The sequence below is a fragment of the Zeus faber genome, assembly GCF_960531495.2.
Source record: "Zeus faber genome assembly, chromosome: 2".
Lineage (NCBI taxonomy): Eukaryota > Metazoa > Chordata > Actinopteri > Zeiformes > Zeidae > Zeus > Zeus faber.
The window spans coordinates 9836730-9853466 of NC_137189.1; the positions used below are offsets into that span (position 1 = coordinate 9836730).

The 16737-nt window shown below is 40.4% G+C and overlaps 1 protein-coding gene across 1 annotated transcript; it reads right to left on the reverse strand.

The window, feature by feature from the left end:
* Positions 1–2677: 2677 nt before the first annotated feature.
* On the reverse strand, positions 2678–3499 carry LOC307247913 (thyroxine 5-deiodinase-like; the record flags this gene model as incomplete). The annotated part of the gene is made up of 1 exon (XM_080024056.1): positions 2678–3499. The coding sequence occupies one exon, from the start codon at positions 3497–3499 to the stop codon at positions 2678–2680; it is 822 nt and encodes a 273-aa protein (XP_079880182.1).
* Between the last annotated feature and the right edge of the window lie 13238 nt (positions 3500–16737).

Genomic DNA, 16737 nt, shown 5'->3' on the forward strand with positions numbered 1-16737 from the left:
ATGTAATGTAATATATGTAATTTGTAAGTCATGACATTGTGAACTGTAAACTCTGTTTTTGCTAAAACAACACAAAAGTACGTTTTTGGTTTCAGTGTGAATAGAGCTCAAGTGGCTTTTTCATACACCTGACGTCCTCCAACCTCATGACAGTCTCTACTTCCTGATGGGATTCCACAATAAGAATGCTCTATTGGAATTCCGCATAACTGTCTTTTTTACTTTTAGTTTTATGGGGGGAGTTTAAGTGCCAGGTTTGTACATCTGTACAAGATGCATATGGGCCTCAATAAATAAAATTTTATCTATGTATTTACTTTTTGGTCTTCTTATGACAAAACAACAGCTACAACTACTCTCAATACAACTACTTTAAGTCTATCTACTTTAAGTCTAAGTATTTTTTGTCTATCTACTTTAAGTCTAAGTACTTTAAGTCCATCTACTCTAAGTCTAAGTACTTTAAGTCTATGTACTCTAAGTCTAACTATACTAAGTATCTCCTGCCTCTCAATCCCAGGTTCTGTCCATATCAGTCGACCTCAGGTCATACCTTTATCATTACTTGGAGTGTTTGTGCCTCCGGGACTGGATTACTTAAGAGGAGCTAAGTTTACAAGGGAATGTGTTTACCAGTGGAAAGAAAAAAAGAAGAATTTTAAGGCCGTTTCATCTCAGCAAAGATTTTGCAACTATTTTATTTTCTGGACGACGAGACAAAACAAACAGTTTAGAGGTTGAAGTTTACAGAAATGACACGTTTAACTGGACAGATTGACTGGGATCTAATCATGTCAGCCGCCGTTACTAATAGTTTGTGGAATTGTGTGTGTGTGCTTGTGTGTGTGTGTGTGTGTGTGTTTAAGTGCACATGTAGAAGCATGCCGATGGTTGGCGTGGGGGGAGAGATAGGATGAGTTAAAACTAGGGCTAAAAATGGAGCGTCTAAATATACAGAGTGATAATGAAGTTATACAACCGCACTGTGCCATTGAAGAAAATTTGACATTTGGGATTAGTGCAGTAAAAGAAAAAAAAGAGGTCATGATGAGATCCCAAAAACGCCTGATTCATCATACAGCCACCTCAACGTCTCATCAATTTACATTGCTTTTGACGGTGAATAAATGCCATCATATTGATTGATTGATTGATTGATTGATTGACTGACTGAGTGAGTGATTGAAGTCTAATAATAATAATAATAATAATAATCATCATCAAACTATACTATGTGCTTTTTGACTGGTAAATTTGGTAAAAAGATGCCTTAAGCACTCATTAAACGGTATAAGAGGAAATCAGTGAGTTTGAAGTTGGAAAATATTAGAATTTAACCTCGTAATGCTGTAATAAATGGTGTTTTTTGAGATCTTTCATTATTTTATGGAACAGCATTGGCTTATTTTATTTGAGCTTTTTGGGATTTGGACATTTCTCAGAATTGAAAACAATTTTGCTGTATCAGTGATTTAGTGGGACGATCTTCAGCAGTACCCAGAAAGCAAACATTAAAAATAAAATCAACCTCCAAAAAAGAGGACATTTGAGGTGCGCTCAAGCTCCACAATCGATTACAGTCGTATTTCTGTGTTCTGACATTTATTACAAAAAGAATAATAATAATAATAATCTAAACATTTGTTCAATAAAGAATACATTGTTTACAGGACATTTTGGCAACTGATCGCAACGTCGCCCAACTCTGGTGTCATCAACATCAGTATCGGTTTTCTGGTGCTACCGTTGAAAAACCGAACTTCACACAAACACCGGAGAGAGGCATCACACACACACGCACGCACGCACACGCACACGCACACACACACACACACACACACCCACACCCACACACACTGACCGACGGGTATACTGTATAAAAATAAAGTGGTCATGAATGGATTCTGATTCACTGTTAAAAGTTCTGAAATTCAAAATTCTGCACAATTTTAAACAAATTATTACTCTTTTCTATACAAATAATTAGAATTATGTCAAAATACAAGCACGGCTCGACCAGTATCTGTTTGATTCCTTTACACACGAAGGGTGATGAGACAAATCAAAATTATGAGTCTAGAACAATGAGTAGCAGCATCGGAACATTATGGGATGTCCCGCACAGATGTCCACCCAGGGGTAGCTATACACCAAACCCAAATGACAGCAGCAGTGGCCAGGGTGTTTTCTCCTTACATGATTTTTGACATGACACGTCTGTGCATGAGTGAATGAATGAAGAAAGAGCATTAGGGTCACATGAAAAGAAACAAAACACATAGCCATAAAAAAAATAAATTAATTCTGACTTTTTTTTATCAGAGTTTAATCTGACTTTTTTTTTTTCCACCTGTCCCTAAGCGTCTTCCGTAGAATTGGAGAAGTACATCGGTAATAGGCACGGATTTATAAAAAAAACAACAACAAGTTTGTTAGTCCCATGTTTTCTTCTCTTTCATATTCTGGAAACATTTGAGTTGAATCGCGTGGATTAATCAAGTAATGTGACTTCAAAAACAACTTGCGGGCCAGATTCGACAACCCACAAAACACGCGTCGGGGCGGGCCGCAAGTTCTCTGACGGGGCCGTGATGTGGGGCCCGGACCAGTGGTTTGACACCCCGGTCCTGAATCCCAAAAACAAACAAACCAACAAACAAACAAACAAACAAAAAACCTACACATGGAGCACTGACGTTTTGGAACTCAACACGTCCTTCCGGTAGAGCTCGAGCCAGTTCCTGAGCTCGGAGATCCGGTAGCCCTCGGGGCCCCTGCCGCCCTGGTACACCACCCGCTCGTCCCGCAGGACGTACAGCCGCTCGAAGTAGGCTCCGTACGCCGCGTTGGACGAGTTGTCCATGTTGTCCACGACCACGCTGCTGCCCGGCGCCTCGGACAGCAGCAGGCGCGCGGCGCGCAGCCGGTCCTCGATGCAGCGGTGCGTGGGGATCTGGTGCGGTGCGTCCGTGCTCACCCACCCGTCCGACGGGTGCGCCTCCTCGATGTACACGATCAGCGAGTCCGCGATGTCCGCGTACTGGCGGGCCACCCGCTGGAAGGCCGCCAGGCGCGTCATGAACGGCGGTCAGGAGCAGCTGCCGAAGTTGAGGATGAGCGGTCTCCGGGCGCGCATGCCGTCCAGGAGGCGGACCCGCCGTCGCTCCTGCACCGTGAACACCTCCGTGTTGGGCGCGACGTGGCCGAGGTGCGCCGACTTGAAAAAGTCCAGTTTCTGTCCGTACCACACGGCGCGCAGCGACTCCGCGGTGAACATCTTGTTGGAGTCGGACACGCACACGGGCGGGTCGTCCGCGCTGTCGCCGTCCCCCTCCTCCTGCCGCTCGGAGCCCATCCCCAGCAGCACTTTGCGCCGGATGCACAGGAAGTCCAGCAGCCACAGCAGCAGCGCGGCCAGCAGGAAGCGCGGCAGCAGCAGGACGCACAGCGCGGCGTGCTTCAGGGTCCGAGCCATGCGGGCGCCGCCGGACCCGAGCATCACCGCTCCCCGGGATGCGGGCGGGCTGGATGAGGCTGTGCGTGCGTGTGTGTGTGTCTGCGTGTTTGTGTGAGTGGGGAGGTGGTACCGTGGGCCGTGTCACTCACCTGTCTCACTCATCGGAGAAGGGAAAACTATCTGACGTGACGCGCCGCGCGTTTTATAGGTAGCGGGGGCCGGCGGCGTTTGAATAACTAAGGAAAAAACACGCCTCCGGAGGACCGCGGCACCGCCCACTCACATGGTGGGATTTACCTCCAGTCAACTCTACTTCAGAGGGGGAGGGGGGGTCAGAGATACAGGGAGAGGGAAGGGTTGGGGGGGGGGGGGGGGGGGTTATAGACATTTTGAGAGGGAGACGGACAGGGAGGGAGAGCGTGACTTGTGCCATTTATTATTTCAAAGGCAGGTGAATGTTGCTCTGGAACGAGGCTGAAAGGGGGGCAACAGTGAACAAAAAGACAAGGTTGTAATGTGTTGTATACCTTATCTTTCTTCAACCAAAACAATCACATTTATCGCAAGAAAGCCATGTGTAGAATAGTGTAATGTGAGCTGTTCCGCGTCAACAGAAAAGTGTGAAAACCGAAATTGACTTAAAAATGCGTTGTTTTGGCCACTTCACACAGGAAACCCAAACATGCGTTAAATTATAGGAGTTGTACCACATAAAGAACAAGAAAGCGACATCACTTGGATTTTGGGAACATTTTGCGCGTTAATCTAATTTTACGCACGCATTGGACTCACTACCACAGTGCAGAGTTCTAGTGGTTTGGTAAATTACCCACACAACTGCATTCTTTCAAGTTTATTCCGTGCGCTTTCGCTTGTAGAATGCGGACCTGAGTGCGTGTAACCTCACTAGACGGCGCTAAACGCATACATGTGACGCGCACATGGGCAGCGCGCTGTCACCATCCCCAAATCCGATCAGCTAAGGCCATTACTTTGTATTTTCTTTCTATCTCTTTGAGCATATGAACTTTCTTCCTAACAGACACAAACTACCTTTTTTCAAAGACTTTCCAAATACTCCCATATACAGGGGTTCCCAACCTGGGATACGCGGCCGCCCTAGGGGTCCTCTAAAGGATTGCAGCGGGTTCCCAAGCAGAATTATTTTTAGTTGTTTATTTTTTTTATTTTTTTACATTCTAAATAGGTTTTAAATGAATATTAAATAAATGAATACATTTTAAAATAAATATTACATAATACATATTTTTATGACTATTAGATAAACACCTTACATACTGTACGGACCGCAAGATTAAAAATTTATAAATAAACACATCAATATTAAAGGTTGATATTTTCTTCAAAAGATAATAATATATCCTGAAAAGATTTAAACGGACCCATAATACAAGTATGGTAAGAATGGGGTAACAGTATCCCAAAAAATCATGTCAACTGTGTCTGTGTTCCTGTTACACAAAACTCATAATTCATGTTTTTCACATTTAAAAGACGTAACTTAACTTCAAGTTACAAAACTAGCTCCCCGACATGCATGCAATGTATGCTGACTTTGTATGGCTCATAGACAGTTTTAGTATCATCACTTATAATAATAAGTGATGATAATGATAACAACATAATAAACTTTCAGTTGGATCTGCACCCACACACATTGCATATCTCTGAGGTCTGCAAATGAGCAGCGGCTGGTGGTGCCTCCACTGCGTAGAATGAGCTTTCAATCAAGACTCTTCTCATGCGTGGACGGTGGAAGGAGCTCCCCAGCCTGTTATGCTCTGCAGAGGAACACCTGATCTATAGCTATGACTCTATTCTTGTTTTTGTTGATGTTGACTATAGATTTGAAGTTGTTGTATTGACATGATGCACTTACAACATAAGAGTTGTTGGTGTTGTTGACTATTTTTTTGTGGTTTTATTGACATAATGCTGTAACATATGAATACTTATATTGCACTTAAAAAATACTAACAACACTATTTTATCCTGATTCCTTACAGCATCTTGCATCTTGTATCTGGTTGAATTTATGGAAACAGGTGCTAAGGCACTTAAATTTGAGGTTGCTCCAATGGTCGATGTACGATTGTTTCTAGCCTTATGTACAGTAAGTCGCTTTGGACAAAAGGCATCTGCTTAATGAATAAATGTAAATGTAAAAAAATTACAAGTGAGCTTAAAGGTGTCTGATCTGGTTGTTATGGTTGCATGAGAACTCTGGCCCAGCCTTTATTGGGTTCTTTCTTTATAGCCCTGGATTATGTCTGTTTTTGGAGCAACTTTAGACGACAGCAGAAATAGTCTAATTTGAAGGACGGTGGCGCTGTGAAATATGTATTTAGTGACTTGTAGAAATAGATAGGAGTTGATCGATAGAATAGAGAGAAAGTCCTTTAAGACATTAAAAAGTGTGAAAAACAGGCCAGACATGTAGCAGATATACTGTTTCTACACAAGCCACTTGAGAGTCATTTAATATACATGAGTGAGGTTTTTGCAGAGGTTTGCTTTCTTTTGCTTTGCCCACAGCAACACATGACACTCAAAAAAAGAAAAAAAACATTCATAATATTGACACACATACACACATATATATATACATAGTATATACACATATATAGAAACAAATACACAAAAGCAACACATTCACTCACAGACAGACAGTAGATTCAGCACCCTTTTAATCTTCTCTGTAGAGACAAGTGTGAAACACGTTCTCATTTTGATGGAATAACCTTAATATTCTTTACTCTATATTCACTATTTCAGACATTAATTTTGTCCTGTGTACTGCTAAAACAATCTGCCTCTATAATTATCTTGAATGAAATTTTTAGTTTTTTGGATTTACTTTAAGACGACCACTATCCAAGTCCCTAAAAAAAAAAAGAAACACAACCCCGGGCTCGATTGTCACTCCCACCAAAATGACACCCAAAATTGTATTTTTATTTAATATATATTTATTATTTATAAATAATAATTCACCCTTATTTTGCCATGGATCGTCTACTGTAAGACACTTCTCAGAGGCCTCAAAACTAGAACATCAGACCTTTGTCCCACTTCCTCCCATAAACTCAGTGCAAAGGCTCCCAATTGAATTAAAATACTAAAGTTTTAATAGTTAATAAAGTTAATAAAGTTTCCCTCATTATATAAAGGGAGCCATGTGGTTGGGCTCAACCATGTATATATCACAGCTTTTGCGTCTATATATGTCCAAAAGTCCTCCTATTCCCTGTCAAAGGGGTAAGTCTAGATTAAAGTGACCTAAAACTAAAGGCTGACACAGTTTCCATGCATGCTGTCTGTTTCAAATACCAATTTTCTTTGGCTTTAAACGAAATATGTTGAATTTTGTTTACTTTTATTGTTAACTATTTTACAGCCTATAATTACACAGCGTTGTAGAATACTCAATTCTGATTGCGTAATAGCGGCAATCAGTGGTCAGTTGTTTCTGAATAACCTCTTGTCCTTGTTTCACATAGTGTTTAGCTACGTTGTGGGACTATTTTTCTTACACTAGGCAACATTTTTATTTTGTTTAGTAAGTAGCTGTGTATTAAGGAAGATAATGCAGCCAGACATAATCGCAAAATAATCCCCTTCAGACAGATCATCGGGGGTTATTTTGCGATAATGACCGGATGGCTGCACATGAACCTCTACATATCACGTTACTACTACTCCTACTTAGTTCTCTTAACGTTATATCACAACAACAATGTCCCAACAGCATTTTTGTGATTTTTATGCTAAATTTGTTTGGATCAGATCAAAAATAACCCACATCAGAGTGAAGATCCTGATCACGCTGTTGGGGCTTATTTTTCAATAACGACCAGCTGGCTGTACATTATCCCTTACTTATGACTAATTAAGGTGTTTGAAGACACATTGTAACCATGGTTTATATATATATATATATATATATATATATATATATATATATATATATATATAATTATGTCACTCAGTTACTTATTTTTCCTATTTTATTATTATTATTTTATTATTATTATTATTATTATTATTATTATTATTATTATTATTATTATTATTATTATTATTTTATTTCTTCTTCTTCTTCTTCTTCTTCTTCTTCTTCTTCTTCTTCTTATTATTATTATTATTATTATTATTTTAGAACTGTTAGGTGCTTCTAGTTACTACACTTAAATCAGTCACTCAGATATATAGTATATACAGTATACTCCTTACGTTGTATATTACTTTCTTTTCAACATCGACAAGCTAATCCAATGAAGAAGCGCCTCTGATTTTTCTTGATAATAATTATAACCCCGTCCCTCTTCTGTTTGTCAAGTGTTCAAGTAGGTGTGTGGTTACTAAGCAACCGTCCTGAAATCCCTCTTTTCTAATCTGCACAGTCCGGGCAGCGACTGCCTGTAGCCTTCAGCACGGAACTCACACATCGCCTTGAGTCGACGCTGACTGGTTTTCATCAGGGTTGCTTCAAGACATGAAAAAAAGAGGTAAATGATGAACAAAACACAATTCAGAACTTTCACCCAATAACAGTGACATCCAAATTTTCCTGTTTGTTTTGTTGTTGTAGCATGTGTACGAACCACGCTCTGTATATAAACAACTCTTAATGAATGTCATTCATTACATTACATTGTGAATGTTCTTTCATACTATTTATTCAGATCCTACCTAGTATTTTATGTAAATGTATTTTCTTAATTTTGCCTCAACTTTTTTTTTTAATGTATGTTTTACGGGAGGCACTAAAAACTGCAGTCAAATTCCTAACATGTGTAAGCATATTTGGCCAATAAAGGCTAAGTCTGATTCTGAGATTTCGTTTTACTTGCATAGGCTACTATATCCTAGTTGTATAATAGACACAGGAGGCCAGGGAGTTAGGCGAACACTTTATTGAGTTTCCAGGATGTCTTCTACATTGCATTATGGGCACTGTAGTCTCTACTACTACACCACCTCTTTGGGGCTCTGTATGCCAGTAGTACTGATTTTGTCAGTGCCTTTTTTCCATAGACTCCTGAGAATCCTAACAGCACTTTCAGTCTTGCCATGGGTAACGAGGACGTGCTCATGATGTGTGTGAAGCTGCTCTCTTGTGCCAACTGTGGCCTGTTCTCTGTATATCTCTGGATATCCATGATGAGCGTAAGCGTCCTCCACAGCTTGAATACCAGTGTCAGCTGTGTGACCCTGAGCTCGGCTACCACAATGCTACCTTGAAAAAAAGAATAGAATATAATATCTCTTTATAGTCATTGTACAAGTAGGATTCAACAAAAAACGTCTTCTGCATTTGGCCCATCCTATACCGAGGAGCAATGGGCAGCTGCAGTACAGCGCCTGGGTACCAACTCCAGCTCTTTTGCCAGTGCCTCGGTCAGGGGCACCGACTTGAGTATTAACCCCTAACATACATGTCTTTTGAAAAACATGAAAAATTGTCCAGAATAAGCAGATATATTTTCTTTGACCACTCTGTGCAGCTCTGTGTGTGCTGTGTTCAGTGTTTCTGGCATAGTTTACATTTGTCTACTTTCTCTCTGATCTGGGCAGGGATAGCCGGCCACCGTACTGATTCATGGGCTCTGGCACTGTTCAATGTCGACCATGTGTCGGTTGTAGGGATGAAGAAACAACAGCATTTACAGACACATGGACCTATTTTTCTAGTTGTGGGTCGTCAGAGGATGGAGAGTCACTCATTGGAACGCTTGACAATGTGTCTGCGGTGATGAGATTTTTACCTGTGACATTGGCAATGTCATACTCGTATGTTAGAGTCTTGGATGGAACCTCATAACTCTGGATGGCAGATCATCCAAACCTCTGGAGCTCAACAGTGGGATCAGGGGTTCATGGTCTGTCAGTAGTGTGAAGTGCAAACCCTGCAGGTAAGAAGTTAGTCTTTCATAAGCCCACATTACTGCTATCCCTTCTTTCTCAATCTGCACGTAGAACTTCTCTGTATGTCAGTCCTCTTGAGATGTATGTTACTTGGCCAGATAGTTTGCCATGCCCATAAGGCGCTGCATGTCATCCACACATATCGGCTCTGAAATCTGTAGTATTGCTTTAACTTTGTTTGGATCTCGCTCGATGCCTCTTGCAGAAACTTTGCGACGACGACGATTATGTGCTCCTTAGTGAACTAGCAGTTCTCGTACAGAGTGAGGCCTTCGTCCTGCATCTTCTGTAGTACACAATGTAGTCTTTAGTCATGTCTGCTCCGTCCATGCACTAACACATCATCTGCATGACATACCACCCCCTCGAAACCCTGCAACATCTGCGACATCCCTCTTTAAAAAATGTTCGGGAGCCGATGAAATGCCAAAGGGAAGGTGGTTGAAGAGGTATCTTGCGAAAGGAGTGATGAAGGTAGTGAGGGATCGTGACTGGTGTTATCGACATTTGCCAAAATCCAGATCGAGCATCGAGTTTTCTGACGACTTTTGAATCTGACATCATTGCAGGTAGAATGTGGCGTTCTCTCTTCATTCTTCCCCATTCAGATAAACCTTTTCCATCCAAGGCCTTGTAGTTTGTAAATCAACTTTGCATAAGAACGTGAAGTCCTCCTCATCTCATTGCATATAAGAGTGAATTCACCTGATATTCTTTGGGTTTTTCCATTAATCCTGATGCAACACGAACTCTCTCAAATCGTCTGGTCCATCTTGGCCATTATGACGGATTTGAGAAATCTGATTAGTACATTCGAATTTCAAAGGCGTGAAAAGGCTGACATTTATAATCTATCTATCTATGAATTAAATTCATATTGATGGTATGACCCTACATCCCTATTCTCACCCAATCTTGAATTAAATAAACCATTCAGAGAAAAAGCAAAACCATTTTCCCGCTTTTATTTTGTGCTAGTCAGAACAAAATTTTAACCCATGCATTTTAATATTAATACATCCATGCCCCCCCCCACCTCCTTGCGGTGGTAAACTTTCATCATGTAAGACAATCGTGCTCCGGAACACAATTCAATAGATTCATTTTTGTGACTATGACCATGAAAAAGTGTAAGACCGGGGTGGATGGAACACGGTGGGTTCTGGAAACACTGAATATTTAACTTCTGTTTCCCTCCTTTGAATCCTGAAAAAGCTCATGTCCGTCAACCTAAACATCTGTAGATTTAGGAAAGGCCTTATTTTATTAAAAAAAAATTCATTACATGTTTGGTATATATGACAGATGGGAAAGCCTTGTAGCAATGTGCAACTATTTAATGTTATTGCTCCCAGTTGGCCCTGTTTTTGCCGCCAAAAAGACAGAGTTCCAGGTGTTTCCACTTTACTCTCTGACTAGACGCGCCGCGCAGTAAATCATATCATACGTAGTAAACCCCCACGGTGCAGGAATTGTGGAGTTAGTGATGGAGTTAAACACAATGCACTGCCGAATTCCTTGACCCCCACATTTGCTTTAAAACAGAACACCCAGCCTCTTGACCGACTTGCTGTTTTATTTTTTTTTCGTGGGTTCATGTGTGGAGTGGACTCCAAGTGGGTGATCTGTTGTTGTTGTTGTGAAACTGTAAAATGTGTGTACACACGTTGAATTTTTACTAAGGCGTACACGCACGTGCAAACAAAACCCCTCTGCCCTTTTATAGCGCTCTATAAAAGTAAAAAAAAAAAAAAAGAAGACCTAAACCATTTAAGCAAAACATCACATCGCATCACATTGCTGGCACTTGTTTTTAACAAAAAGAGTGTTATTTATAACTATTACGCAACAAGGATAAATCATTTGATCCCTTCCTGCACATCTGAAAAGCAATTTATTGTGCTTTTAATTATTGCATGTAATCGCTAATCTATACAATATTGCACTAAATACGTTTAGGAATCTTCATCAAAGGTTGGATTTTAAATCAAATATCTAATCATATTTCTTTTATTCATGAAGGCTGGTCCAAAGCCTGTAGTTCTGCACTGTTTTTAGAAATAAGCTATTCTTGGATATTACCCATTGATTGTATTGTATTCTTGACACTTCTTTCTTGCTTTTCTCCACATTTTCTCCTCCCTGGCTCATGAGTGGTAGAGCAGACTTCCAAAAATCTGTTAAATCTGTGGTGTTGGATTTCTCGGAAAACACTTTTTGGGGGGCTTACACGCTGCCCTCCTCCCACCCGTTCTCTACTCTACCTGCTCTCGTCTCGGCTCGGGGGAAACACTTCAACCCCCATAATAAATATCTCTCCCTCACTCTTTATTGCAGTGGTGTCAACCTGGATTTATGTCTTGGGCCGGATCGGTTGAAGTTCGTCACTTTGGTTGAATTATGTTAAACTATCGTTGGGATCAAGCAGATTAAATTACAGTGGCAACTCGGCCAGATCCGGGTCACGGGCCATAGAGTTAACACTTGTGCCTTGTGCTATACAAGGCACAAGTGTTAAATTGATGTTGCTAAGAAGAAGAATCTTTATTTGCTACACGACACATCACATGCATACACACACACGCTTTGAATGGTGGCCGGGGAAATGGGTCCTCTGCATCTAACCCATCCTGGCATCCCTTCCTCCTGGGGGGCAGCCAGGAGCAGTGGGCATCATTCAACGACATGCACGTGGGCCTGGTTCCATAGGTCCATCGCTGGTCAGACGATGAGCATGTTTTTGGTGGGGGTCCTTATTGTTGTTAGATGGAGGAAACCCCATGTGAGCACAGGGAGAACATGCAAACTTCACACAGAAAGGCCCCTAATTGGGAACACGGTGCCAACAGCGCCCCAGGCGGCAATCGAACCCAGGACCTTCTTGCTGTGAGGCAGCAGTGTAATGCACTGTATCACCCTGAAGGGGGATATTTAGCGATAATGATTGATGGCTGCACATTATCGTGCTTATTACACGGCTAGATACTATATAAAATAATACATTGACTCCAGTGGCGTAACATAATGGTGATGGGTGCTGATGGCCCCCTGTGCAAATATCTTTTCGACCCTCCCTGCGTGCACCCGCACTCAGCCAGGCTGTAGCCATTTTGCCGCTCTCTGTAATCTGTAACTTTTGCTTTGTTCAATAAGGAACAGAGTAAAATTAAATATCCTAAATCCAAAATAAAAAACAACATACCGTTTTTGTTTTCTATTGCAGGAAAGGGGCAAGGGGACACACAACGGAGCGCATCGCTGGCACGCCAAGGGTGCACTGGCACGGAGTTTAGCTGGGCCCCTAGCGACCCCAGCGGCCGCTAGGGGCCCATAGCGGTCACTGGGCCACGGTGCAACTGAACTGGTTGCACCGGCAACAGCTACGCCACTGATTGAGACAGAATATTGATTTGAAATGATTTTATAACTAATACGTCCAGTTCAAGAGCTTCCGCTGAGAGTCCGCAATAACAATTAGTCCGGAGGTTGTTATTTTGAAATAACCAATCGCTGATTACCCCTATTGACCAAACATAATCAAGTATTCCACAGAGCCATGAAATAACATGAAATATAAACCAATAACATCATTCCTGAATATGGTCATTGTGCTACTTTTGCACACCATGGAGAAGTGGGTACTCACTCTAAGTTGGAATCCTGTCTCGGAGCCCTTTCACGCGGGTAAATTGCCTGTCGCTGTGGGTGACGAGTGGGTATTTTCATGTCGCTCTGTGATGGATATGCGTCCCAGTCCGCCACCATACACCTGTAATAAGGCCTACTGACGGTGATTCGGTAGTCGCCCTAAATATAGTTTAACAACAAAAAGCTGCTTGGACACTTATCACGTGACATTTTACAGGCGGAGAAGCTGATATTCTCTTTTAAGAGTGAATCTGAGCATGGTTTGCTGAATAATTTAGAAAGTACTTTTCTGTTCACACACAAGCTGCATTTGCTACGCACGAAATTTTATACCATTCCTTTTTAGTCTGCCCAATATAGTGAAGGATAACGTACAGCCAACCAGTCATTATCGCTACTAAATAAAGGAATACATTGAGACAGATATTTTTTTTAAATTATTATTATTTTGTAGTAGATTCAAGATTCAAGATTCAAGAGTATGCCAGTCTAAATAAAATGTATGACGAATGAATACCTTTTTAAATAAATTAACAATCTTAATAAAATAATGAAATACATTTTTTTAAATAAATGTATATTTTTTGTATTATAAATAAAATCAAAGTTAAACATTAAGACGGACTGTGAGCATTGCAGGTGTCAAAGTACACCTTGTACACAGATGAATGTTGTGTATGTGCACTGTGCACTGTATGTTCTTGAGCAGATATTGCAATATTGGTGTTTATTACATTGCAACATGCACTGCCTTTTTTGAATAAAATATAACAGTTATAATACATTACAGTAATTTTAATGAATCGGTCGCAAGTTGATACAAATTTTTGTGACTATCGCTACTCGTATCTTGGATTAGTCGTAAGTAGATGCAGTCGTAAGTCGAGGTACCACTGTACAAGATAATACATGCTGAATTTTGAAAAACGCTGATTGTCTTACCAGCAATGACCAAATAGGGCCTTGAAATGAACTTTTTAGTCTTATCTACTGTAGACTTTATCAGCCACTCAGAATTGCTACAAGCCAACATTGTTTTCTTGAAACTAACCGGATTATGACAGTTTAAAATTGTTTTCATGAGTAACAAGAAAATAAATACCGTATGACACATCTACCTAATTTTTAATTGGTATCAATTAATTGTCTTTGGTGAAATGGTAAGAGAGAGAGTGAGAGAGAGAGAAAGAGAAGAAGGTGTTCTATTTAGTCTTAATTCAAACCAAATATGAGCATGACTCATCCTGTCTCTCAAAATATTTTCTTCTTCCGGGAGTGGGAGTGGGAGTGGGAGTGTGTGTGTGTGTGTGTGTGTGTGTGTGCGTGTGTGTGTGTGTGTGTGTGTGTGTGTGTGTGTGTGTGTGTGTGTGTGTGTGTGTGTGTGTGTGTGTGTGCGTGTGTGTGTGTGTTCTCTGTTGGGGGTAGGATCTTGTCTACCTCAGCCCTGGATCTCCACATATTTGTCATATGCAAATTTATAGGAAAATATATGTTGATAGTATCCAGCGTCTTTTAGATTAGTGGTTCTCAACGGATGGCTCCCGGTCCAATACTGGGCTGCCAAGTGTATTTAGAGAGGACTGCGAGGCACATACGTCCACTTTTTTTCTTAGTTAGATGTTTTCCTGTTATCATTCAGGCCTATTTGCATTTTAAATAGTCTAGAATTATTTTTGGAGTATTTTGGAAAAACAGGAAATTAGTTGTTATTGTTTCAATGGATTTTTATCCAATTGGGTTTTTAGTCCTTATTGCACTTTTTGTGTTTTTAAAACAGTGACAAATATTGATGAAAAGTTCCACTCTTTTGGGCGACGCAGCTCTTTTCGAGTGATTCGTTAAAAAAAATTGCTCAATATTTCCAACTCTTGGTTTGCTTGATTCGGTTCAGTCGGTGTAACGAGAGTCAGAAGAGTTGGTTCGGCCAAGAGTTGTAAATGGAATTCTCACAAGAATCATTTCATTCTGTCAAAATTATTTATTTAGGTGGAATGCAAAGTGTAAACAAGTGACATTCAATATAAATGATGCCAAATGCCTTCACCTTTTTTGCTATATTAATTTAATCCTCAGTCAATATTTCTGCTCGGGAGTAGAGAACAAATGACTCCTAAAAATCTTTGTTCAATGTGGATGAATCGTTTGCGAGTCTTCCATCACTAATGCCAAAAGCATTGTAGATTACTGCAGTATTAATTTTGTGAAATAGATCAGTGAAATATGTGACCCACCATGTCCCATCCAGGTGCATTTTGCAGCGCTGCACGCCTGGCTGTGAAAAACATTAAAAATTCCTTTTTTGGTCCAAAATGAGATGATAGCAGATTTATGTACCTCAAGTTGTTTTCTATCTATGCTTCAATATCCTGAGTGATGTGAAGTCCAAATGTGAAACCGTTTTGATAAAAATAAGGTAATAAAGTGCATTGAATCGTAAATGACTACACTGTGTCTTCTTCGCATGATAAATAAAAAAATGTTGCACTGACACTCCCTCAAAAGACACAAAGAGCTGACGTCACTTCTGTGAACAATGTTTTAAAGAAACAACAACAAATAAACACCAGAAGCAACAAATGTCACTTCTCTGTGTTGTTGTGGATTGGCAGAAGCTCTCGATCATATTGCAGAACTGGCAGCAGGAGGCAGCGAGGTGCTCCCAGAAAACATCAATTTCCAGAATGCAAATGGCTGGGAGGACCCCACTATTTGATTCTGGGAATTATTGTCCCCTGGCGATACGTTGTCATGTGCGCGATCTGAAATGGTCCACCTTCTTAAAACTATCATTGATATAAAACAATAAATGCAGGAAATGGGAATGTTAAGAAGTTATAGAATAATAGAGGGGTCATGTGTTCCTTGCGTGGTCAGTGAGGTTAAACTGTCTGCTACAGAACAAAACTGGGAGTATTAAAGATATTTATTCTGCAGAACAAATATGTTATATGTTCTGATCAGTCTACCTCTACTTTACTTGAAGAGGCTTTTATAGTCATGAGAGGTTGTGTCCCATTCTGAGACTAGCCATGTGATTCGCTGTTGTCTTCAGTAACAGCTGAGAACATGTTTTAACAAAGAAAAACACTTTCGGTGCCGGGTAAGCACATATTGAGTGTTTACACAAATGGTCCTTTTACAATCTAGAAAAGATAACGACAAGAGATAAGAGAGATAACGACTAAAACATTTGTGACAGTGGTAAACAGGAATGTAAGAGTCGGGGCGTCATCAAACAAACATATGCCTTATCATATCACTTGGTGGTAGAAGTATATCATTCATTAACATTGATCATCATTTTTCTCTCGCACATGTTAGTTTAACTTTATTAAACTTCAAAGCATTAACTTGAATTATGCATTTTCCACATTTTTTTTTATAAATAAATGATTAAAATATTTCAGAAAAGCAGTTGTTTTAGACAAAAGTTTGAGACAACCGATTAAAAAAAACCCAATCTCCTCAACTCACAGGTTATTTTCGTCAAATTCTCTCTTTCAGTTTGGGATCGTTCTGTCATGAATATGGTTATTTTCTTATTCATGTCAATAACCTCCATGTCATTTCAGATCCACCCACTCCCTTTTGCTTCGCTGTTAATTTCTTCCCTTCTCCTGCAGCTCATTCCCTCGTTTGTCCCTCGGTATAAAATACCAGTCCAACTCAATTTGTTCTCTGCC